Genomic DNA, 26,533 nt, shown 5'->3' with positions numbered 1-26,533 from the left:
TAAAATATTTTTAGATAAATGCACGATCCGATTATGATAACTATGACGATGTTTGGCTCCTCCTCGGGCTCATAATTTGCAACTCCGAAGCTTAACATAAAAGAGATGTCCTCAAAATGTAATTTATTTGGAAAATCTTTTGCATTTTGGGTATACTGTGAGGTAGCCTAGGGCATTACTGAAGAAAATATTATGGTTGATTCTGAGATGGTGAAGATGTGGGAGAAGACACTACGTTATGCTAAGCAATGAGAACTAACCTGGAGCCTGGAGTGTGGAGTATGGAGCCAATACCCGTTGGTTAATCTTGATTTGTTCTTTTACTATTGAGATTAGGGCCGTCAAAAAAGCTATAATCCAATCAAGCCGAGCCGAGCTAGTATTGGCTCCCTCGAGCTCGGCTCGAATAATATCCAAGTTAGATGCATTGTGATATATTCGCATGAATAATTAAGATTTTTGTGTTAATAAATTATTTATTGTTTCTGTATTAGATGTGCTAATGTTATATTTTTAATATTCAACTTTTATAACTTGTTTTATTATGTATATCAGGCTTAGCCCAATAAGCCCAATAAGCCCATCAAGCTATCGGGCAGAGTTTGAGCCTTATCAGATAAAGAAATGAGCCGAGTCAAGCTGATCTTTTCCAGCTCGTTCAAGCTTTGCTCATTTACACCCCTAAACTCGGAGGGCAGTTGCTATTTCTTCCAACTTTCCTTTCTATCGGGCTTTAGTATGTAATAGCTAGGATGTCATGAATGGCATCTTTTGCCTGCGGGCTTTTCCTTTGGAAAAGGAAAAATATATTTGTCCATGTAGCATTGCTCTAATTAGTCAAGTTCATCACTCACCTGTAGCTGATAAGAAGCATTTCAATTCTGATTAGCATTGCTCTAATTAGTCAAGCTCCTTATCACCTGTAGCTGATCAGGAAAATTATGTTTGTCCATGAAGTCGACTAGATCAGCCACAATATGTGTAGACAACAGTGTACAAGGTAAACATAGATTAGGTTCCAAAAACATCCATTACATTCAGAATCTGCACACATTCTGAAGATAGATAGGGTTCACCAACCAAAAGTACAAAAGACTAAGGAGAATGTTCAGGCACTGCACACAAACAGTACCATAACTGCCCTTATTCATACCAGCATATCACAATAAAGCAAAAGTAGTAGCAGTCTTAGAAACACAAAGGCTATATCTCATTCACTGGAGGACCAGGCAGCCTTCTGGGAAATGAGGAGCCACAGGGGTGGTCTGGTAGGAAGTTTCTTTACTTTCATTTGTGTCATTCTCTTCCTCTTCGGACTCCACAAGACCAGTGGCCTCAAAGATATATGCCTTCACTTCTTGGAACCTTTCCTCAGAAAGGGAGACCTCGGCGAGCAGCCTCCATGCATAGTCTTCTGATGCCTCTTCGTAGTCTTTCTTCCTTTTGAGCACCATGTGACCGCTGATCTCCCACACCGCAGGGTTGACCTGGGTATCCAGAAGTTCCTGGGGCACTTCACCGAGAGCCTGCTTCTCGGCATAGCACTGCATCATAAGACAAAAATCAGCAAAAGCTTCTTCAAATTTACTGCACACAACACAGTACTACATGCGAATGGATTCAGACTGTCTTTATGGTTAACTAACAATACTCTTGATGGAAATACTAGATAAGAAAGTAGTGCATGAGGCTGCAAGTTATGAGATACAAGTATTGCTTCTTGTTTCAGGTTTCAATTAATCAAAGAAAATGCTTCGGCAATCGTTTAACTTATAATATGTATGTGAGAATAAATGATAATATAAGTCACTCTGAATTCATAATCAAGAGGATGTGACAAATAGAACACTACCATCTTAGCAAGATATGATTGAAACATAATCAAGAGGATGTGACAAATAGAACAAGAAATTGAATACAAGTACTGAACATATGAATATTCTCCAAGTAAAGATTAAAAAGTTTGAATATATTTTTAATGACTTCTTTCATGGATACATGAATGCAATTATAAGTTCTCATCCTATAAGCATTAGGAGCCAACTACACACACACGCAGACACCATATTATCTTTACTCTCTAACAAGATTATTTACCTAAGATAAGCATGCTTAAGAAATTAAATGTCATTATGGTATTTACCTGTGGGAACAGGAAGATTCTCTTGCCACAGTCAGAAATGAGCACATTAAATGGGATGTTATTGTCTTGAAGACAGATGCAAGCATTGGCCACCACATCAGATAGATCAGTCAAGGAATTCCCTCCCTCAAACACCAGTCCTCTCACAGGATAATTCATCAATTTTGAGACCTTCACACCAGCCTTAGAAAGATCACCAGCAAGGGGTATCTTCTCGGTTGGCGCCTTCTCAACAGGGAAGGGTACTGACAAGTAATACGCCTGTAGATCATAAAACATACACCTCCTTTCATGAGTTCATCAATCGCACTCTAAATTTTGAATTCTATTCGACAAAATGGAGGATCAATTACCTGGAAGTGCAGGTGATTGATGGTGGCAAAGGCACCCAAACTGTTGTAACCCAGCCTGAAGTAAGGGCTACCAGCTTCCGCCGCCATCTGAAGAGCAAGCAAGAAGCTCTCAGCATCAATCCTCTGTGGCAAGCAATCGAGCACGCGGGGTATCAGCAGAACATGGCCATACTCAATTGGACTCACCTGTAACCAATACAAACATCAGAATATATTCAAAATAATTGCTCCGTATCCATGCATACTAAGATTAATACATCAAAAGACAATCTTACATTGATTGCTACAACACTAGGCGTCTTGGATTTATCAACAGAGGCAGTCTCAGAGAAATATGCCTCGTCGCCTTCCCCGGCCTCGAATCGGAACAACACCTCCTCCTGGCCGACCTTGGTGAAATTAAACTTAGCAGGATCAAATGGCTGGAGGACACGATCGACGCGGAACTCGGTCGGCCGCTTCTTGAGGTGGCGGCCTTCGTTCAACTGCGCGACGAATCCATGGTCTCCGGGGATCACCTTGGTCTCACAGGCAGTGACGTCATACCGGAAAAGGCCCTTGCTCACCCTGTCCTCCCACTACAACCACAGAAAAAAAAAAAAAAAAATCCAAAAACACCACATAAATCTCATATGAAAAGGACAAAAACACAAACTTTTAACCTCCATTAACAAAAAGTTACCTGCCCAAGCAAAAGGGTGTTCAGGAAAAAGTCCGGCGAGACCTCTCCCTTCCCCGTGGAAGAGAAGGCATAAAGGGGAAGCTTGGAAACTGCGAAAACGACGGTACGAACAATCAGAAAACAAAAAGAACACAACTTTCCGATAAAAATCTAAATTAGGCGAAATGGGTTGGATGGAAATTGTGAAAATAATTGAGATTTACCAGGCAAGCAGCACTTCCCGAGGCAATTCCGGCCGCATCCACCATCCTCCTGGTAGTTCGACAACACGGTGGGAACTCTCTTAATGGTCAACATCTTTACAAATCTCTCTATATCTACCTCTCTAACTCTATCTCTCACTAGTATGCACTCGGGTAAAGGGGATTAGAAGGAGTAAGGGACGGAACCAAGAAGGAAACCACCACCGGCGAGGAAGAGGAGGTCGGAGGGGCTACCACCAGCGGAAGGGAGGGCTCCGCGACCGCCGTGCGGGGCGGGGTTACCCTCTTTGTCGAAGAGGAGGAGGGAAGGAAAAGAATCCACCTGTGGGTGCGGGAAGAAGAGGCGGTGGGTTCCCCACCGGCCGGATCCAACTTTAGCCGTGGTTACCCAACTCGGCGAACACGAAGAAGTCTCTTAGGGAGGGCTCGAGGGGAAGGCAAAAGTGGACTTCTTGGTGTCTTCTTCTCCTCTGGGATGAAGGCTTTGGGGAGTTATTAATAGGAGGGAGGAGGAGAGGAGGAGGAAGACGAGAGGTGGTGGGATTCTTTGGATCCCAAGGGTGGGATCCGCATAAAACTTGTCCACATATTTGTTAGCAAGGATCGTGTGCAGAAAAGGAATGCACGATTTCAATACTTACGAATACTTGGCAGCTGTACAGCCATGTTTGAGATCCAATGACTCGCTGCCAAGTACTCTTCTTGGCATGATGCTACATTCGAGGATGCATAGAGTTTTGGTATCCGAGTTCCCTATTTGTGGTCATGCAGTAATTTCCTTTTTCTTTTTCTTTTTTCAAAATCCAAATGACTAATTTACCCTATTTCTATTTCAATATAAATATTGCTGTAGGGCAAAATGACTAATTTACCCAGATGAAAAGGAAATAATTTTACTATTAACTTTCTAATTATGCTACTAAAAGTATTTCATTACCTTTTATAGAACTTTTTTTTTGAGTGGATATAAGTTCTATGGCTTATCAGTTAAATCTTTATATAAATAATTCTCCTACTTGGAGGAGTGATCATAATTAAATTGACAATAATGCCCTTGCTTTATTTCAAATAAGATAAGATAAAATAAAGGGTATCTTCCCTCTTGTGATTTAAACTCATTTATATCCGTTAAAATTTCCACAAAAAATTATCGAAATCAGTGGAGCTCATTGGTGGCTAAATAACCGAGCGAACCCCTTTCCCCTCCGTTAATTTTTGTTTGTATGAGTACCTAATTAGTTATCAGTCAAGAGCGAGGCTTGCTTCAAGATTTTATCTTATCTTTCCTTTTTCAGTTGTGTATCATATTGTAACCTTATTTGAAACTTAATGAACTATCTGTTTACGGAGATAGAGTTAAATGCCAAAATTTAAACATACAAGTAAGTTAAAATATGGCCAAACAATTGGTGAATAAACTATAATTTATCCTCTAAATTATTACACAAATATAGCTTATGACTGAGGGTATTGAGGGAAAAAAAAAGGGTGGAATAATATTATTCCAACCAAAGGTTTGGTGGAATAATTGTTTGAGATGAGTGAGATAGTGAGTGGAGAAAACTGGTCATGTGGACTGAAGGGATCCAATAGAGAGTTGAGAGCTGAGAATAGGATAAACGTGGTGAGTTATTCTCCTTTCAATGCCCTTGGCGGATAGCTTATTCCGGCAGCCCTCCTCCAGCCGTGCATTATTCCCTTGGCTCCGTATAAACTATCCGTCTCATTCCGTCGCTATCCGGGCTCCCTATCAAATCGTATGTTCTCTTGGATAGTTTTCTTGGCTACCATCGATTGGAATCTAATAATAAATTATTTAACTTGGTGATTAATTCCATGTTCTAAAGAGTGTAGAAGAGAGGTAGTTGGGATACATTTATTGGATGCATTGAATTGGGGATGTTGGATAGTAACGTGAATAAAATGTTCTAAGTTGATCCGACCATGATAATAAATGTGAATATGAATAAATACTTTAATTGAGAAAATATTTTAGATATAAAAATGTCGCAAATTATTTAAATTTATATAATTTATTAGGGTTATAACGAGTTTTTTTTTCCTTTAAATTATCAACCGATTTTTTCAATTAGTCGGGTCATAAAAAGATCGAGTTAATAAATCAAGAACAAGATCCATTTAATAATCAGATTAGACGAAGTTTAAACCCGATTAAAGTTTAGTTATTGTGTCCGAATTAACTTTTGCCACTCCTAGAGATAATTAAGTACGGGATGCTTTACTTATCATTTTATTTTTAGAGTGGGAGATATTATATGTTTAAAAAAAATTAAAAAAGAGAAGTAGTGAAAGTTTTTGATGAATTAGCTTCTATTAAGTAGTTATTACTTATTAATATTTAGTAAAATTTGAAAGTATTTAGTGAAAATAAATAAATATGGCAATTAATAATGACATATATGATATAGAAATTTGGAAGTCTTTACTCTCAGGTTTGAAGGGAAATTGAAATGAACCAAACTTATAGTTCATATTATACTTTCTTTGTCCAAATACCGTAGAATGTGATTCATACTCTGTCTTTAATAATTTTATAATCTAACATCTCATTTTTCTCTATAATTCTCGTTTGACATTCTGACGTTATTTTGACTAATTGATATCGATCAAATTACTAAAATACCATCTCTACTATTTTTCCCTCTCTTTGCTCCTCTTTTAAAGACGTCGTAGATAATTTAGGTATTTATAAATTATTTTATATATTATAACGAAATATTCTTTTGTTGATACCATTTAAATTAACGGAGGATGTTAAATGAGAATTATAAGAAAAAAGTAGGAGTCGGATTACAAAAACCTAAAGACGACGTGTGAATCACAAAATAGGTAAATGTAGAGTGTGATTTGTCCTGCTTTCCATACTTATTAGAGAGATAATTAGGATATTTAAAAAGTCTAACATAACATTATATTTTCCTATTAATACATATAATCCAAAGTATATACTTGTGACTTTTTCTTTTCAAATCAAACTCATCTTCTTCCTCTTAGTACAATCTAATACAACTTACGTGCCCTCCAAGTATAGTATTAACGACATAAAATGATACTTAATGATTATTTCCATGATTTAAATATTAATCAGTGCCCATCTTGCATTGGTATTTTCTTAATCATATAATTGCAAGGAGTGGTCATGTGATTAAATAGTAGATGCTCTTATAATTTTTTAAGTTTTGTTTTTAAATGTAGTGCTTAAGAGTAATTAAGAAATAAGTACGATTAAGATGTGCGCTAATCTCGAGGAAATGCAACGTGTTAATTTGTGGTAGGTTCAAGAACAATGTATTATAATTAATGAAGCAAGTGAATATATTATGCAAAGAAGGGTAGGTTCATTGGAGTGAGGAGCAATTTATTATTATTAGTTCCAATTAATGTTTAAATCTAGTTAATGTTAATTTTGTGAATAGAAAAATTATACTTACGTCCATATTTTTATGATGCTTATTTTGTTTTTAATTACTCTAAAGATACATTATATTAATTGGGGTTAATTATAGCATTATTTTAACTTAACCAACGTAATCAAATGACAGAAATACCCTTGCTACTGTCTAAGGTTTAGAATTTAAGGGTAAATATCCTATAAAACTCATGAGGGGTATATTTGGTATTTATTTATTTTTCTTATAAAAAAAACCTTATAAAACCTAAAACATAGGGCATACACAAAAGTGTAAAATATAATTATCCTTTTTACCAAACGTTATTAGGTGATAACCTAACGCTCGTGGCGACTTCAAAACCCTAATTGGACCACATTGCCGCCCCGATAATATTCTTTTCTTACGGGATCGACTAATATGAGAAGTATATACCTAATTAGATTGCCTTCCACAAGAAATTAGATTTTTTATTTTATTAGTCCAAATCAAGGAGCTTTCAAAGTAGTACTACCTTTGTCCAAGCTCTCTTCCCATTAATTTGGGTGTCATTTTCCTTGAATAATTGATGAATACTATAATGCCATTTCAAGGACTACAGATTGGAATTTCTATGTTGATATTATTCTTTTTGCCTTTGGCCAATGAAATTATCAAGTTTAGCTCCAAGTGGATAGATATGCACATTTTGGTTGCTTTATACAAATGATACACGTTAACTAGGAATAATAGAGTGATGCTAATAAATTGGCTTTCTATTGGAAGGAATTTTTTTTTTAATGATAAATAACTAAAAAATTATTATAAATTAAAAAAAGAAAATGTGGAGTGGATTAATTGGTTGAATTCAAAGGCCAGAAAGAGCAAGGAAGGAGGCCAAGAGCATGCCATTGTCACTATATCATTGACAATATAATAAAGCTAGTCTTATAATGCTTAGCAGCTCTTGGCATAGCATTTTGTATAGGGATACGGAGGGTATCCGAGAGGAATACCATGCTGGATATAATTGGCTGTAGTCTCGAATTTAATTTTAAGTTAAAAATTTTAGTTGAATTTAAACTTGATTCGAAATAGACTTAGAATTTACTTACTGAACAGCTCGTGTGTGGTTAGAGATTGAAATATGCTCAGATTGAATTTAATCAATCTAAATTTAATGCATTGGCTCAGAGAGAGCATGACTCTATTACACCCCCCCAATTGGCTGCACAAAGAAGAAGGTAATTGGAATTAGAATTGGCTTTGGTCATGTCATGCATGATGACAACTCTATGGGAGCATGGCTTCTTTTCTTTTTCATTCTTCTTTCCGATGGTCTAAAATATACAAACCTTTTCTTGAAGATGATCCAAGGACATCGAATTTTTTTTAAAAAAAAAATCTGTCAATTGTGTGGTTGCCTTCTCACTCAAGCATTCCAACAAACGTTTAGCCGGCATCAAACTTTTTCCAGATTGGCGTACTGACAGTGATCGCCGAGGACTAGTTACCTTACAAGATTTATGAGCAGCCATAAGTTAGTAGCACCGTCGACCAAACTTCCAACAATCTTATAACCTTAAAGGACAACGATGATGATAATTTGCTTCATTAATCTAAGCACCTGACTGTCTCTAGCCCTATTCCTAGTCCTGGCAATCTTAGAAGATCTCCTAAGAAGATGATAATTAAACATGAAATCTTATCTCTTGGGTTGCCACTGGCCACTGATGTCAAATTCCCAGCTCCAGAAAATCTCTCCCGTCCAAATATCCTAATCCTCGCCACCATGTCCTTAGAGAGCACCAAAATTTATTTTATTGCCCAATTTTGTGTGCCCAGTTTGATGCAGGTCAATGTAGAAGCTCCAATTGTGTTTGCACGTCAATGTCAATTTTTTATTTAATATAATAATCAGAGCTATTAGATGCACGTGATTAAAAATATATACCACACATAGTGGTATTATTAAGACCGGCTCTTTGGAATTGATACTGTAATATACCACTGAGGTCACTCTCAAATGATGAAACTGGGTGATTTCTTTAAATAAAATGATGAGACGAGGACTGCCCATGCCTGGAATTTTCCTCACAAATGATGATAAATGAGCAGTGTTCCACTTTAACCGAGTACAAATAACATATTGCAGCAACTCAATACCACAAACAGCACAAGAATGGAACTGGATGTGATTATATTCACTTTTACACATAAATGGAAGCAAGAAAAGAAATTTTCTGTTTAAATTCCTGTATTGCAACTGAGTTTATGTCGATACAAAAGATGTACCAGAAGCAACTTCTTGGATGCAGTATCTCGCAAAAAAGAAAAAGAAAAAGAAACAAAATAGGGAGCAATCAACAATTGCGAAAAAAAAACCCACTAAAGCTCACTTCAATACATTCATCACTGAACAAGATAAAATGGAGAATCCATTAACTTCATGAAAGAACCCATAAAAGCACTTCTGCGGATAATGTACACTGTACTTTACGGTGGCTCCTAAATCCATTTCAAGCATCAAGCTTATGCCAAATAAGGGACCAAGAGAAAAAAATTAGGAAACAGCGAGGAAATTTCCAAGAAATGACTGAAACATTGACAAGAGCAGGAAGCAGAACTGCTACACGTTTCTCGATCTTCCTCTGCTCAAGTGTACTTATCCATGAATTTTGAATGTACAAACTTCTTTTGTCTGACAACTTCCAAACTGCTAACTCTATTGATGCTCAAGTCTGAGTAGTGCAACTTCCCCCAAGACTTGACTAGCATGTACACCAATGTGCTTTGTCTCTCTTACATTTTCTCCAGTCTTCATCAATTAATCTTTTCTGTACAGCCACAAAAATCGAAACTATTCTTCACTTTTAAATTCTCATGTATGCTAAGCTTAGTATCCACAATGACTTCATCAATGGCAAATTCATAATTTAAAGCTTCGAGCTAGAATCTGTCAATGATTCAATGCTTTCATCACCCTGAAAAGATATGCTGCAATTCCGAAACAAGCTGCACCTTCCAAAGACTTTAGAGATGCAGAGCAATGACATCAAAACACCCAGTAAGAGCATATAACCCCACGAGACAGATTCCACTTGCGTAGCATATTTCCCTAGAATTGATTCTCCAAAGGGAAACAAGCCAGCAAATAGGCAAGCAAAACAACATTACACGAGAACACCTCATAAAATTCCATTTAATACCCGCTGGTAGTAATCATACTGCCGTGTACGCCAAGCATCTAAGCTGCTACTTATCAAGGAAAGAACCAGAGAGACGCATTGCTGCTTAAAATAATAATAATAATAATAATGAGAAATTTCTGGAATTAATTGGAAAAACACAAATAATTGGTTGGTAACGACTGCGCTGACCTCTTCAGTGAGGCTAAGTTGAAACCTCTTCCTCAAGTTCTGTATAGTACGAGGACCGCCTTTGAAGCAGGGGAAGCCAGAGTCCTGAAATGGGCAGCACCAATTAATAAATTGAAATCACTGTCATCGTTCATCAATAGCACAAAAGTTAAATTCCTTGGAACCATGTTTGAATGATTTTACACAATGTTCTAGAAAGCATGTGCCAGATATGTAGCGGCCAAGGGGTTTCATCGCACGTGGCAGGGTGATGGCGGGAGAGTGGTGACATGCTCCCAAGGCGGGGTCTTAAACATATGATATAAATTTACATTTTCTAAGCTATCTAACTTCTACATAGTCTAAAATGAAAGACATGAAACTATGTAATTAAGTCTATCGCAATATCACCTTAAATAACCTAATTAAAAATTGACAATTCATTAATAATAAAGAAAAGAAAATTTTGTTGCTTGTCTGCTTCTAGATATTTAAGAAAAACAGAAAAATTCCTGCAGTGAGAAGACTACTACATGAATTTCTTGCAGCAAGAAATTTTGCAGTCTTATCATTGTAAGAATTTCTGCAGTCTTTGCACTGGATGGTGGGGGAAAAATGAAAATCATGTGAAGAAAGGAAAATATAATAGCATACAATCAAACTTAGGAACCATGCAAGAACATGGAAAAAAATTCACAATAAAAAGAACAAAAAGATATGAGATAAGAGAGAAAAGAGTCTGAGACCTGACCAAAACGCTATTTCGGTCTGCCATATCGGGCGCCACTGCTATTTCGGCCCACCATATTGGGTGCCACTAACCAAAATGTCATTTAGGGTTGCTACAGCAAAACATAGCAGCCCAAGGCTGATTCTGCCTTGGGGACCGCCTTAGCCTTATTTTGGAACATTGATTACATTTAAGTCATAATCTGTTATGCCTTCAGTATATGAAAAAAAAAGTGTTTTCCTGCCTATGCACATGGAATAATTTACAATAGCACTTTGGGTCTATGAAATGAAATTTCAACTATAGATAAGTAGTCATCGTCTCAAGTTATGAAATATAATGAACAACATCTCACATACATTTATATCTAGATAACAATCTAGATATTACCATTCAAGAGCTAAACGGCATAATTGTATGTTGAAACATTCTACAAATATTGAATACCATAAGTAAATGCATAGCTAAATACAAATTTAAAGTGACGAATAAGAAATATGAGAAATTCGTGAAACACCTACATCTTTTAAGTAGAGGACATAATAGCATAACACAACATTCATATCCAAATCTGATATCTGATACCATGTGGTCATGATGAAGCCACTATCATATGAAGAAGTTGAGATGGTTAAAACTTACAAAGGCTTAAGAAGAATTAAAAATAACAAGGGCAAAAGTTCAGGACTTCAACGTCTACAGGAAAAACCTTAAAATGACTTATCGTAGATAGTCTTAAAATTGTTAGTCCAAACTAAATTGAGTAGTCCTTTCTTTCATTGGATTTTCTGACGGAGTAAAGGAGCAAGGTCGCCAGTGGATGATTTAGTACCTGGCTTTTAATCAATCATTTCCACTCATCAATCTTACCATGTGCTTTCAGAACATGTTTCCTACTTGTCCAACACTCAAACCAACATTATACATCAAAACCATTACATTACTTGGTACAATAAAAGAGAAGCTTAGCAGAAAAGCAAATTATACTATGAAATGTATATAGGAGGGGGAGCAGGGAGGGGGAGAGAGAGACATTACCTGCAGCATTTCAACAAGAAGTATGATGCGCTCAGCATGCTTCCGGCAAGTAAGAAAACCTTGGATGCATAGTACCTAAAAAAACAAATGCATATGAAAGAGTTGAGAAAGACCATAAAAATTCCAGATGATATAGCGGCAAAGATATCTATGTTAACTCATACCTTAAAGTAATCGAAGAACTCACTAGGAGTTCCTTCTGCATCAGAATCCATCACCTAGCATCAAGTATGCCATATGATGTCAAAAGAAAGTAAACCATCGACCAAGTGATAAAGAGTCTGTTATTGCAACACTTTGGAAAAGAGATGATATCCAACCTCAAGAAGCTCTCTAGTCAATTTAAAAGGGGCGCTCTCAAAATTCACTCCTCCAGGAGAATTGGATAGCATGAAACCAAAATCAATATGAATAATATGGCCTTCTTCGTCCATTAAGAGATTTCCATTGTGCCGATCCTTGACCTGAATAACATGATTAATATCCTCTAAATAAGTACACAATTCAGTTGTGGAGACCTCAGAAAACAGATTTACATGCTCTTCATAAATAACTACATCAATTGCCAACTACCATATTCCATCAACTAAAAGTTCGGTATCATAAGCTTACGATGAAGATATTTTACAACTTTATTCATAATTCAAAGAAAAGGAGTGGGGATAAACCCAAATTGCAGATTACTCTTTGTGGGTCACAAAATAGTACATGGTGCCTTTTGAGTATGTTCTGAAGGTTTTCACCTTTCAAGCTTTCACCACATCTAAGCACAAATTATCAGTTCTCATGAGTAACCAAAAAGCACAATGATTTGCTCAACTCTTAGTGTAGACTGACTAGAGTCCAACACAATTTCTTTATATCAATGCTTTGATTAAAAGAAAAAGTGAGAAAATGCACAATTTTTTAGGTTGCATGCTAATTTTATGATTTTGAATTTTTGTCAGAAATGAAGCTTTGTACGCCTTAGTTATAAGATCAACCCAGCGCCTTAGTTATAAGATCAACCCAGCTTGTCAACTAATTATCCATTTTTATTTGCAGAACAGATTTAATGTATAATAAAGCTTAGGCTGGACCCATTGATACTTGCATGTTCAGCCAAACACCGACAGAGTAAATCTGGAATAAAGAGTAATGGATGTATTCCATTACACAGAGAAACCTGTAGGCACTTTAGGAAGTATAAAATGCCCTTTCCTTCCACTGCTCTAAATGAATGCCTAGAAGCACATTTGATGACTTTAGGCTACAAATTTTAAGGAAGCCCAATTACCACAGCAATTGAGCATCTGCAGTAACAAAAAGCATCCTAATAAAGCAAGCTAGTCAAAGATGGTGTCTTAATTTGAGTCACTAGCATATGAGCATCCTTGACCTTTAGACCACCATAAAGCATTGGCAATTGTGGGATAAGAAATGTCAATCTCAGTAAATCTAAGTGAAGTGAAGCACAAAATTTTAAAAAGATAAAGTGATGAACTTCTTTAGAAACAGAGATCTGGAACCCAAAGCAAAATGCTTTAAAGTACCTGGAGTAGGTAACAGAGTATGGAATATCCTGCCATGCTCTCAACAAAATTTCTCTACAAAAATGATTGGAAGTTAGCACCAAAAAGATAATTGGAATTTTGAACCAAATAACAAAGTCAATTAACTCAGCAAGCGGTAACACATAATAAAATAGCTAACTTCAAGCAATGTTACAGCAAGGAACATATTACAGGCATGAGGAGATTTGACATTAAAGTGACAAATGGCAGTATTATGGGCACAATTAGAAAATCAATATGATATGCAGAAACTGCAGTTAGTAAAATAATCATTAAGTATTTGATTAGTAATTAGACTTCATTAATTTGGTTTATTGGTTTAATATGATCAGTTGGGCTAGCGAACTGTCAAATTCAGTTAAACTACATATGGTGGTTATCCGCAATGATAGATGGTTATGTAAGCTGATTATCTGTATGAGATAATCCAAATGTGTGGCTGTTCACATTGATAGATGGTTGGTAGTTGGGTATCATTTAAATTCATCCACTTGTTCAGATAGTTCACATTGGTCAGCTAGGGAGACATGTATTAATTATTACATTACAAAACCAAATAGAAGGTTCCTTGAAAGCGAGCAGAAGTGCATATATACATTAATGTTAAATTTCAAGTTTTGGTATACATGTATATATTATAATTATCAATCAAATGATTAGCTAAGTGTATACCTATACTCACATAGTATAGGGTTAGACAAATAGGTTTCGGTGGATAAACATACATAGGATCAGTCAATGGCTATTGCAAAGGGAAATGTAAACAGTTGTAAAATACCTGTGCAAGTTTGAAATTTGGAGAATTATCTCCATATTTGGCTATAAAGTAGTCACGTAAATTTGAGATATTAGGAAACCGACTTTTAATGGAATGAATCGAGGCCTACAATAAAAGAAGAAATATTAAAATAGTGACAAATATTGGATATTAAAGGTGCTCCCATGCACGAGGCTCCCACCTATGCAGGGTCTGGGGAGGGGAAAAGGAACACAACCTCACCTTCATCTCTGAAGAGGCAATTTTCAAGACTTGAACCAATGACCTCTTAGATGTAAAAGGAAAGCCTTACGGTCACATCAAGTGACGCCCTCACAAATTAAAAATAAAAAACATATAAAAGCTCAAAGAAGAAATGAGAGATAATCACCGTGTCAGGAATGGTTTCAATGAGGGCAGTATAGGAAGAAGTAACAAGAACTTCATAAGGACGCAACCAAAGTGGCAACCCAGCTTCTTGATATATGTCTGACATTAAGACACCGCATTGAAAAGTAAAAATCATTTGAAGTGGGAGATTCCCATATATCACAGTAATACAGTATGAAAATTTTGAAGAAGCTTTATGAGATAAATCTAAACATGGAAAATCTCACATGCATCAGAAAGGTAGAATTTGGTACCAAACAGGGTCAATTAAATCAGATTAAAAAAAACAGCTTAATGAAGGAGCTATTATATTGCACCAGAAAAGAACAAAACCTAGAAAACCAGAAAAGAAATACTTAGGCAATAGATAACCAGGAAGCTGCTGACAATCTAATGCCAATAAGAAGGTGCACACAGATATTGGTCAAAGGAACTCATCTAATGGCAAATCTAAACTAAAAACAAATGGAGGCAACTAAAAATTGTGCTTGAAAGACAGGATAAATCTTTATAACTAGAAACTGGTCCCCAGAAAAGAACAAAACCTAGAAAACCAGAAAAGAAATACTTAGGCAATAGATAACCAGGAAACTGCTGACAATCTAATCCCAATAAGAAGGTGCACACAGATATTGGTCGAAGGAACTCATCTAATGGCAAATCTAAACTAAAAACAAATGGAGGCAACTAAAAATTGTGCTTGAAAGACAGGATAAATCTTTATAACTAGAAACTGGTCCCCAAACAAGGCAGTTTGAAGAGAATTCCCATGCATATACTTAGTTTTAGGAAACACTAAATTTAGAATTTTCAAAAGCAATCAGTATAGTGCAAAACTGTAAAGACCATAAAGATAAGTGCACAAAGAGTTAAATTGCATTATAAAAGAGCAGTGACACTCCATAACAAGTTAAACAAGTTGTTTGCAACTATTGACTTTTGCTGTCTTTAGAGATGGTATGTTCCTTTCACAAAGGGCAGAAATAATCCCTAGATATGATTTTCCTATTTGTAGTGAAAATAGATATTATCTAGCAGAATTCATGCTTACAATAGAAAAACAATGAGAACATCTTTACTTTTTGCTCCCAGCCGAGGAAGACATGAGCAAGTTAAGGAACGAGAGATATCAATCTTATATTTAGCTGTTTGTCCAAACTAGCATGTAAATTTAGACCTTCAAAGGCAGAATGATATGGGCTTTAAATATGGGATACAATATGCAATAAACATATTTTCCAATTTACTGAAGTTTATGCAATAGATAATGATCGCATAGAAGAGAATCAAGTGATTAGTATCTACAGAGCACATATTATTAAAATCACAGTCCTATAAAAGATGCCGAGAGTAGATAATCCTAAATAGATAAAGCAAGGGCATAATTGCTTGTAATCTTGAGATGTACTTTCCATGATTAGCACAATTATTCACTTGCAAACACTGATCAAAAGAAGAGGAAATTAGTACTGAAAGTGGCAACCACCATAGAAATGTGAAACAAGCTGCACGGCTAGATGCTCCTGCCTGCAATCATCACCACTCTTCACAATGATCTGTGGGGTAGACATTAAAAGAGAGAAAGTGTTTATGAATCAAAAGATGGTGAAACATACAAATATCAATAGCAACAAATATCAACTACTCAATGACAGCAAAGGTCTACAATACTTGACAATACGCATAACCGAAGAGTATAAATTCAACGCATCACACATTTTTTCTTCAGTTGCATGCTGAAGATGCAATAATGCAATAAGTTAAGCAATCTTTCAAATCAATTTCCACAATATAAAATTTAAGATATTAAATTACATAAAAATGATTCACTTATTTTTAAATTTACTTCCAAATATTAACATAGCTACTCTGGCAAGTAGTTTAACTTTGATTCAAAATAGAATTAAAAGCTCTTAGTTTCATTTTTCATATCAGGAAATGCAGAATGTGAGAATGCACCCAAGTCACAACATTTTTAATGCATCTGGTCAAAGCATTGTGATGATTTCAGATAAACTAACTATTATTAAGATAAATCACAACTAAACTATTAACAAATTTGTTCCCATCAATTTCAGAGCAAGAAATAAAATATCTCTATCGAATCATATGTAAAGAAAGGTTTTTTACTTACAGAACGCAAGTCCCATCCAGGTAATTTTCCATGAGCTGATGACCGCCTTATTCTTTCTTTCTTAACTTCCCAAAGTTCACCAGACAAGGCATCAGTAGGTTTAGGAGAACCACCTTTTACCACCTGCGTGAAAAGTTTTGCCCTGTTATACTATATTCAGAGGTGCCATTCAAAAAGTGGAGCTGTAGGACGATTTTGCACCTTTTGTTCTACATTTTGTGAGTCCTGTCCTGCTCCTTTTAAAGGAAGTCCTGGCGGAGCTTGTCCCTTTGCCGCAGCAGCCTAAAGAAGTAGAACCCATGTATCAACAAAGAGATGGATTTCATACAACTGTGCCTAGGGCCTCAGGCTTAAGAAATAAATCACAACTAAACCAAATCAACCAAATGCAAGATAGCAGCATAAAAGCAAACTAGAGGTATATAAAACTGCACAAGTGTGGATTACATCAGCATGTACCTCAATTCCAATGAAAGGAAGGAAAAAAACAACTAGCTCTCCCATAATAGAGAACATGCAAAAGTAGGACCCCAGTAAATATGGCCAAACACTTCCATACACATTACAGCATGCATGATATCTCTAACCCATTCAAATAAGATAAATAAAATAGCTAAATAGAGTGTCTATCTATACCGATTTCAACCCCACATTAAGCCATTTCAGGCCTTGTGCATTGCAAGTGCCAACTCCAATTATTCTAACCACATCTTAACTTCCGAAGATAAAAATAATGAATTTTTCATAATCATAAGCATTACCAACCGAAAAATCAGACTACTAAGTATTACTAACTACTAAGGAAAGAAAAAGTACTAAAGTTGAACACTACAAAAAACATGGACTGTCAAACATCTGAACTACCCTACAGAGGTAAATAACTGTAATATCTCAGAAAACCCACCTTTACTTCCTCTATGGCAATTGTGCTGGGAATGCGGCGATGCTCTTTCCGATGTGTTGGTTCTTGATCTTCTACATCTTCCATATTGACCCCAGGGACTGCAGATAAACTAACCCTTACCCACTCCAAATTACGATAAACATTTGTTGATTTAGTTCCTGATTCACTAGCTGGATCTTGTTCATTATCTGCAGCTTGTTGGATTTTGTCCCCTGAGCCAGCTTCTCCACTGTCCCTTGAATGGCCAATGAACTGCTCAATAGAGAAACTAACATGAACAAATTTTACTTTTGCCTCCCATAGTTGACCCATCGCTTGATCAATAGCCTGAGAGGTAGATGTCAGCATCCTATTTGTATCATAGTTATTTGCATCATGATGACCCCACAAAGGATATGCCCATGGAGGAGGCTTTGGTAATTGTGCATCTCCATTTGCTAAAGGAATCCCTCCTCTAGAGAGCTTTTGAGCATCAAATGGAACCTTTGAATGGCTGGAAAAGGAAACATCGTAAGTTGCATAATGACAACTTATTCAGTAAACAGCCATAAGTGATAAGCCAACTCAGAGTCATTGAGCAAAGATAAACGAGCATATAAACAACATGAATAGCTACAGAACAAAAAGTAAAGACGTGACTCTAGAACGAGATCAACAGAAACTTTTCCATATTAAAGAACAAAACAAGTAGCTTCCTTTTTTATTAAGAAAAATGCCATAATCAGACCACTATATATTAGGAGACATAAGTCAAACCAAGTTTGCATTGTAGCACAACCTATATACCTTGGCACTTCACCTTTCAAAACTTCAACGCATATTAGATAAGGTGCCTTTTCCCTAGAATTTAGAAGAACAGCTTCATCCTCAGGTATATGGATCACCCGGTACATTCCCTTCCCCATTGGAAAGCACACTCCTATAATAACACAAAAAGCAGCGAGTAAAAAATGAACATTATAACTGAAGTCGAACATTAATATGAAGGCATATGAAAATAAGATAATAAAATCAAGGCTCCAAAACTTAGGATCAGGATCAGGCGCTAGAAAAAACGATATGGATTGCCGATCGGCCATATCGGTCATATTGGATTGGATTATTTTGTTATTATGTAAAATTCTACATACTATTTAGAAATACAGAAATTTTTAAATATTTAGAAAATGTGACAGAAAAATAAGAAAATAAAAATTACTTCTTTATGAAGTCTAAAAACTAAAAAAAATTCTCATTCAAAATAATAATAAGTTCTGACTAGGATCAATAAATTTCTATATTCGTAAATTACCGATGCAGAAGTGAAATAATAGAGAGAGAGAGATCTCGATCGCTCTTCACCGTTGTTCCACAATAGTAAAAGAAAGGGAATCAAAGAGTAGGTGAGAATAAGAGAGATAAGAGAAATAAAATAAAATAAAATAAACACATCCGATTTTACTAGAGTGCAGAGCAGCTGAAAATGCTCGTTGGATCGGCCACTAGACGAGCTCGGTTGAAGTGTAAAAGAGTGGAAAGATAGTATGTGTGAGATATAGAAAGTAAAAGCTGAAAACTTAAAAAGAAGGCAACTAGGGGCATAAATTACTGATGTTCCCTAGGTCAAATCTATTTATATCTGGCCTAATTCTTTTTTTTTCAAAAAAAAACCTATTTCAACCTGTTTCAATCGATATAGTCGAGATGGATCAACTGATACTGACCAATACTAGACCGAAACTAGTCAGTAGCTGGTTTTGAGTTAGGATCAGGATTGGCCGAAACATAGATCCATGAGTAAAACAATCAAGAACTTGAGATAAAGGAAAACTTAAACTAGTGCGAAATATTTCCCGCTGCTTCTATCATGAAAATGAAGTCCTAGCATTAAATCTAACCATATCTAACAATATGTGTATCCACTGCTCTATTCTCCCTTCTTTACGTTCAGTTGATTCAAGAATATGCAAATTTAGCCACTATGCCAAATGATACAAAAAGTTACTGGAATAACAGATATAGTCTAAACTTTATTAGTCCCTACTACTAAAGTATGGGATCGCAACTATAGTCTCCAGCCAAGATAACTTTCAATTTCAGGTGTTGTCTTTATAGGCTATACTGAAGGTATAATTACACCAAGCAATTAATATTAGCAATAAGGATGCTCAAAAAGCCCGTGAGTCCAAAGTCCATCCATATCCAACCCAACAAAATCGGGTCATAGCTCGTCCCAAGCCCGCTTTGGACCTGCCCGACGCGACCTGAAAGTCTATTGGAATGTCCAAGCTCGACTAATGCCTAGCCCATAGATAATGGCCCGTCTTTTGAGCTCTCGTCTACCCGCCCGCAATTAGTTTCATCCAAGTTTATTAGATTTAAATTTAAATTCCTTAAATCCTATTTAATTGTTTATATCCTTAAACGTTAAATATTTTTTTCTATTACCGTGCTCATTTGGGAGTATAAGCAACAATTACAAAATTTAATCGAGACTAACTTGGCTGAGATTGAAAATAATTATGTGACAGCCATTGCTTTCATTGACAACTAGACTCTCTTTTCGAACCAATACGTGTTTCCGTAGATCTTACTGTCTTCTGTTTGTCGAGAAATATATTAAAATACCCATAGCTTTCCACCCATAACATAAACTTGAATCCAAAACATTGATGAGCCTCATTAGCTTTCAAGCCTCCGTTTCTTGCTTTTGAGCCCTATTAGTGCTTCTATTTGTTTGGTTTCCTTTTCTAAAAATGAAAGAAAGAAGAAAGCCTTGCTTTGCCTGCTTCCTTCCTTGCTAATTGAAAGCAAGACTCATGCGTCTGCTTATTAAGATGATGGGCCCCTATTTCTACACTTTGCAGCATCTCAATCGAAAACAGAGAAATTATTTGTGCTTGCTCACAATCCAATCTTCGTCGGGACGTGAGAACATTTAGAAAATTTTAAATCACATAAAAATATTCCTTTCAGGGATTTAGAAAAAATTCTATTATATAAAGACATTCTTTCCAAACATTTAGATTCAATTAGACATGGGATGGACTGGATAGGGTCAGAAAACTTGAACTCAGCCCGAGCTAGGATCCGATCCAGTACTAATCTAGGAATGAACTGAGCCAAGCCTTGTCCAAGCTCGAGTCTGATTTTATTTTGTCTGGGCCAAACCCGACCCGGTCCATGAGCACCCCTAACTAGCGGTAGAGTGAAAAGGTGGCAATATATATTTTTAAACCAGCAACCAGACCATAAGTTTCCTTCTTTTCTTGATGACACCCACAAGGATCATGAATCTGAGATACTATCCCAATATTGAAAAGATCAAGGAGATAACTAAGGATTATCATCATGGATTACAAGATTCCAATGTTGCACATAATGTGGATGAAATTTACAAGATTTACAGGAGGATAGGCTGTTGTAAAAAACAGGGTTTGTTAATACATTCCATATTAGTGTAGATTCAGATGAAATTCATAATCACTGTATTGAAAAGTGACTATGGCGGCTGCCCCGCCAACAGGAATGGCGGCCAGACTGCCTAAGTGAACTTGGCGAGCCGCCAAGTCACATAGCGGGCTGAGAATTGCCAATTGTTTCGTCTCCTCCTCCTCTTTTCTTCTTCTTTTCTTTCTCTCTGGCATCGAAACCACCCATTTTTTTTGTCTTTTTTTCTCTGTGCTTTAACAGTGGGAAAGAGAAAGTGTTGAAAAAGATAGAGAGGCCACGTGGAAAAGAGAGTGGTGGGAAAGAGTTGGAAAATGGAGAGTCATATGGGAAAGAGAGTGGTGGAAAAGAGAGAGGTCATGTGGAAAAGAGAGCCTGGCTCATGTTAACAATGAAAATCACCAAAGACACCAACTATTAATGCATTTCAAACTACCAACTAATGCATTTAATTTCAGATCATGATAATTTATTATTAAGATGTTAATAAAATATGTATATATATATTTGTGAATTATAAATTTATAATCTATTATTTTTATAGATGTGAATTGCACTATTAAAATTTTATAAATACTATATATATTATCATATACAATTTTTATTTTTATTTTATTTTTTATATATTAAATTGCTAGACCGCCATGGCGTCCGCCTTCCGCCTAGGCGCTAGGCAGTGGGGTAATCACCCGCAATCCGCGGCCGCCTTTCAATACACTATTCATAATTCATCCATAAATAAGCTTACCATGTTTGAAAGCCACCAAACAAAATTCCACCTATGTCATACTTAAGGAGATAGCCGGTACAAATTAGAATATGTGCAAGTAAACATAGATGATAGTACACACAACCGTGGATCATATGGCTGATTAGAATTATGGAAATGGGTTCTCCAAAAATTAGAGGTAAAGACTAAATGATACTTACCCACTCCAAATCATGCAATCTCAGACATCCATTTCTTAAATGTGCAAGTGCACAGCAAGACAGTTAAGAATATACATCAAGCATGGAAATAAAAGAACAGAAAATACCTCCATTCTTCTGAGCAGAAGCAAGATGTGAATTGATCTCTGTAAGAGACTGGCAACATAGGAGCAACAAATAGACCATATTCAGAAATCACTTTAATCAAAAGAAAAGGCAGAAAGGCGACTACAAACACTATCATTATTCAATGGAGTATGTCTAAGCAACCTCTCGGAGAGCAATTTTGCGATCTTCAATAGGAAATATATCCACTAGACCATATGATGTGTCGCACAAAGATTGAACGAACTCCAATGAAGCATGATAGGAACCTTTGCGAATTTCTGATAGCACATTATTTGGCAAAGGTGGTCTTCCATTCTGCTTTTCATTGCGTTCTCGTGGTGAGCCAGGACGTTTCTGTCATAAATAGAGTAGCAGTAAATAAATCTATGCATACATCAAAAAGTGTCATTTGATGCAGAACAAATAATCATCATAGTCTGTTAATTTGATGCTGCACCATAATGTATAAGCATAATAATATGGTGAAAAGATTAAAAGAAGGGGTATGTAATTGTAAAATGAGCAGTTTTTTAAGCCAATCAAGCCACGGGGAGTTTTATATGACTAAGTGAAACATTAAATCAACTTACAATGTACTAGTGTGAAAATATTGTGACATACTCCTAGTAACCTACACACACAAAACGGTCAAGTAAAGAAAGGCCTAAAAATCATCCGCTTCATACATACTAACGTAAGGATTAAAAAAACCTATAATAATCTGACATCAAATTAACAGCCAAGTAATCAGACTGGCGGTGAGTTGGTGGACATGGATGAGAATTGAATCATACCTCTAAAGAATACAATCATTTGATTCATCTTTTGTCTTCTTGGTGTAGTTGCTATGTAAGAATAGAAATCATGAGACACTGCTGGTTCCGCTTAACATACATTAATATTGTTAGACCACTACTCAAGCAAATCCAAATACCCTAGGAGCCACTAACCCAAGTTCGGACCCAACATGAACAGATACGGAATCAGCAAACTTTAACTGCAAAAATCAATTGAGAATGCAGAATGCTAACAACAATTATTCACATGATAGACACATACCATGATGTATGAATTAGATTCAAGTTGAGAGATTTCAATTCCTTCTAGTAGTGAGTAGTGCCCACGTAAATCTTCTTAATACAAGATCATGCCAACCGGACCCAACATCGTAACAATCTATAATGAGGCAATCTTCAGGTGGTTCTTCTTAAACAAATTAGATACTACTAGGAAAGAAAAGAAATAAAACATCATCTCCTTGTCTTTCTTTTCTTTTTATCCTTACACTCACTACTAGAAGGGGAAAGTGTTTCATGTCCATGTGAAAATGCAAATAGACTGGATGATTTAAGATCCTAAAGAGTAAAGATGAAGACAAAAGTCACACAAGCCTCATAAGCAGCTGAGCTCACAGAATACACTGCATAACTTTTTAGTGCTCATACACTAGACAATTAGCAGAAAAGAACAAATGCCTAAACTATCGATAAATTATTAAAAGTATAACTACAATTACCTCTTTCAGTATCTTTGAATTAAATAGCTCAGAATCTTCTAAAGATCGGTCTCGATCTCGAAAGAGCCGCCTGAAAAAATTCTCAGTCCCGGGGCTACTCCCAGAGGGACCTTCAGAATAACCATTCTCACTGATACCTCCAGTCTTAACATCTTCAGGGTGAACCCTAAACAACCTACGGAATGACAAAAACTCAGAAGTCTCCTCCTCCTCAAAATTGTCATAATCCTTATTACCATCCTCATTCTTATCATGTCCATCATTTCTTTTCTCCTCATTCTTGTCCTTAAATAGCCTTCTGAAGAAGTTCTCCTTTTCAACTTCCTCAATGCTCCCATTATCATGCAAAGCTACCTTTCTATCCTCATTCTTGTCCTTAAAAAGCCGGCGGAAGAAATTATCATCATCCGTGCTCCTAGCATAACCATCTTCTTCCTCTTTCCTATCATGTGCACCTTCTGTTTTTTCTTCATTCTTGTCCCTGAAAAGCCGACGGAAAAATCCTTCCTTCTCATCTTCCTCCACACTCCCACTGACCTTATCCTTCTCTTCATGTCTATCATGCATCCCGTCTTTCTTCTCATCCATCTTGTCTTTAAAAAGCTTGCGGAACAAACCCTCTTTTTCATCTTCCTCCACACTTTTACTTGCCTTCTCTTCCTCGCCATGCCTTTCCTGCCCACCTTCCTTCTTCTCCTCATTCTTGTCCTTAAAAATCCTGCGGAAAAATCCCTCCTTTTCATCCTCCTCTCTTATCTTCTCCTCTTTATCACGAAACAGCCTCTTTAAAAACCCTTCGGAGCTCGAGGTCAGCTCCTCCTCTTCATCCTTACTGTCCCTAAGCAATCTCCTAAAGAACCCATCTTTGTCAGAATCGTCCTCCTCCTTATCCTTGCTATCCCTGAGCAGCCTCTTGAAAAATCCATCCTTATCCGACTCCTCTTCCCCCTTCTCCATGGACTTCCTAAAGAACAACGTGTCACGCACCTTTGGCCCGGGAATCAGCTTCTTCAAGAGCTTGTTATCATCAGATGTTGACAAAGCCTTACCTTTACTACCAATATCATCACCACGACAATTCACCTCAGCCGGGGGGCTAAAGCCGAGCGTCGGGGATGAGGCAAGGGAAAGCAATCGCTGCTTTGAAGATCGAATCCGATTGAGCACTGGATTGCTCCTAGGGCTAGAAGGAGCTGTCGCGGGGGGCGCCGGAGGACGAACAAGCGGCGGCCACTCACCCATCAGCGTGGAGGCGATCTGGCACTTCTCCTGAATTCGGCTAATTCCCTCATTATCCTCAACGTCCTCGAGCTCCGCCATGAGGAACCAATGCACCTTGAGCGCGATCTGGAGCGATTTGGCGCAGGTATCGATGACAAATTTATCCAAGGACGGGCTGGGCTTGTGCACAAGCATGTAGCAGATCTGGAAGAGGTAGCTCTCGATCCCATGGAGAGGCAGCGTGTACATACGATTGCAGAGGTAGTCTCGGACGCCGGCGTGGTCATGTTTGTAGAGGTAGCTCACGGCGATCCACTCACAGAAGAAGGCGGAGTCGAAGAAACGGATCAACCAACCGCTGCTGCCGACCTCGCCGCCGGCGACCGGGCTCGTACGGATGATCTCCCGGGGAGAGTCGTCGAGCCCGAAGCGGGGCAATCCGAGGAACCGCACCATCGTCAGTCCGCCATCGGAGAAACCGCGATCCGATCCAAACGCAAGGGCGGGCGCGGGCGCGGGCGCCGAGACCCTAAATTGCGTCGAGGGTTGAAACGAACCCTAGAATTCCGGGGCAAAGATTCGAACGGCGAGCGGATCAGAAGCGAAAAGAAAGATTAAAAAGGAAAGGAGAGATCAAATCTTCTAGGGCTTCCCAGGAAATTTTGGATTCTCTTCCTCGATTTGTTTTTTTCTGGGAATTTGAATCTTCTTATCTTTCTTTCTCCGCTATCGTCGTCTTCGTCGACGGCGAGAGAGAGGGAAAGAAAAAAAATTGCGCAGGTCGGGGGGTACGGGTTGGTCGTATACATCCGGAGCAGTGGAAGGAGGTCCTGCGATTGGCGTTACTGAGTTCCACGTGGACATCAACAGGTGTGCACTCCCTTCGAGATGGGAGTTTGTGCGCCTTATTTCGTGCGACGGGTGGTGGATCTCATCGGCCATAGGATCCATCGCGGCCGTCCGTCCATGATGAAATTGGACGGTAGAGATTAATGTAAAGTGATATATGGAAATGGCCACGTGGTTGAGATGTCGTTAGCTTCTCTAGGAGGACTCTCATGGTTGGTATTATTGGTGACAGAAATGACTTCTTTATTGAGTTCTAGGTGATGCTACCAACAATAACTATATATATATATATATATATATATATATATATATATATATATTATTTAAGAGAGTATTTGGATTTGGCCAAAATGAGCTTGTAATCCAAAGTAAATACCCAGGCCAATTTTCAGTTGTTGAAAGGTGAGAGTTAAATGTTTAAGTTGAAAATACATTATATTTTATAAAATGGAGTAAACTTCGAGGAGGTAAAATATGATTAATTTAAAAATTAAAAATTAAATTTTTTTACCGACCAAATGTATTTTACTTTTTTTTGACTTTTTTTTAAGAAAAGAGAGTTATTTAATTAAATTATAGTCACCATTGCATTTCACTTTTTAGCGACTAACCGAATTATCAGTATTTTCTATATATACATTTAAAAAAAAATTTTACTATATACACTTCGATCCAAATTTTATTTTTTATATATATAATTATTTTTTTCTTAGTTCATATATAAATAATTTTCTTAGTTTATTATGAATAAAATTTATTTAAAAATATATTCATAAAACAGTGATAGTTATTTATCTATAATTTCTATTTGGAAGGTGTTGTCTAATTTACCTAGTTTTGTATTT

General features: G+C 36.9%; 2 protein-coding genes across 2 annotated transcripts; both read right to left on the bottom strand.

Annotated features, from left to right (window-relative positions):
• Positions 1–994: 994 nt before the first annotated feature.
• LOC140801629 (GDP-L-galactose phosphorylase 1-like) lies at positions 995–3,988 on the bottom strand. Its single transcript, XM_073156831.1, has 6 exons — positions 3,382–3,988; positions 3,179–3,267; positions 2,772–3,074; positions 2,497–2,682; positions 2,144–2,404; positions 995–1,544 (listed from the first exon to the last, which is right to left on the bottom strand). The coding sequence occupies exons 1-6, from the start codon at positions 3,473–3,475 to the stop codon at positions 1,215–1,217; spliced, it is 1,263 nt and encodes a 420-aa protein (XP_073012932.1). The 5' UTR covers positions 3,476–3,988; the 3' UTR covers positions 995–1,214.
• A 5,005-nt stretch (positions 3,989–8,993) lies between these two features.
• On the bottom strand, positions 8,994–25,692 carry LOC140801622 (phosphatidylinositol 4-kinase beta 1-like). The gene is made up of 16 exons (XM_073156822.1): positions 23,619–25,692; positions 22,265–22,456; positions 22,102–22,150; positions 18,422–18,554; positions 17,636–18,128; positions 16,933–17,013; positions 16,732–16,854; positions 16,084–16,153; positions 14,599–14,696; positions 14,229–14,333; positions 13,430–13,483; positions 12,218–12,361; positions 12,062–12,115; positions 11,898–11,972; positions 10,151–10,234; positions 8,994–10,060 (listed from the first exon to the last, which is right to left on the bottom strand). The coding sequence occupies exons 1-16, from the start codon at positions 25,293–25,295 to the stop codon at positions 9,959–9,961; spliced, it is 3,534 nt and encodes a 1,177-aa protein (XP_073012923.1). The 5' UTR covers positions 25,296–25,692; the 3' UTR covers positions 8,994–9,958.
• Between the last annotated feature and the right edge of the window lie 841 nt (positions 25,693–26,533).

Source organism: Typha latifolia, chromosome 15 (genome assembly GCF_019914945.1).
Source record: "Typha latifolia isolate L0001 chromosome 15, TyphaL0001v2, whole genome shotgun sequence".
Classification (NCBI taxonomy): Eukaryota; Viridiplantae; Streptophyta; class Magnoliopsida; order Poales; family Typhaceae; genus Typha; species Typha latifolia.
Note: the sequence above shows the minus strand (reverse complement) of the source record. Positions and strands in the feature narration are given on the sequence as shown.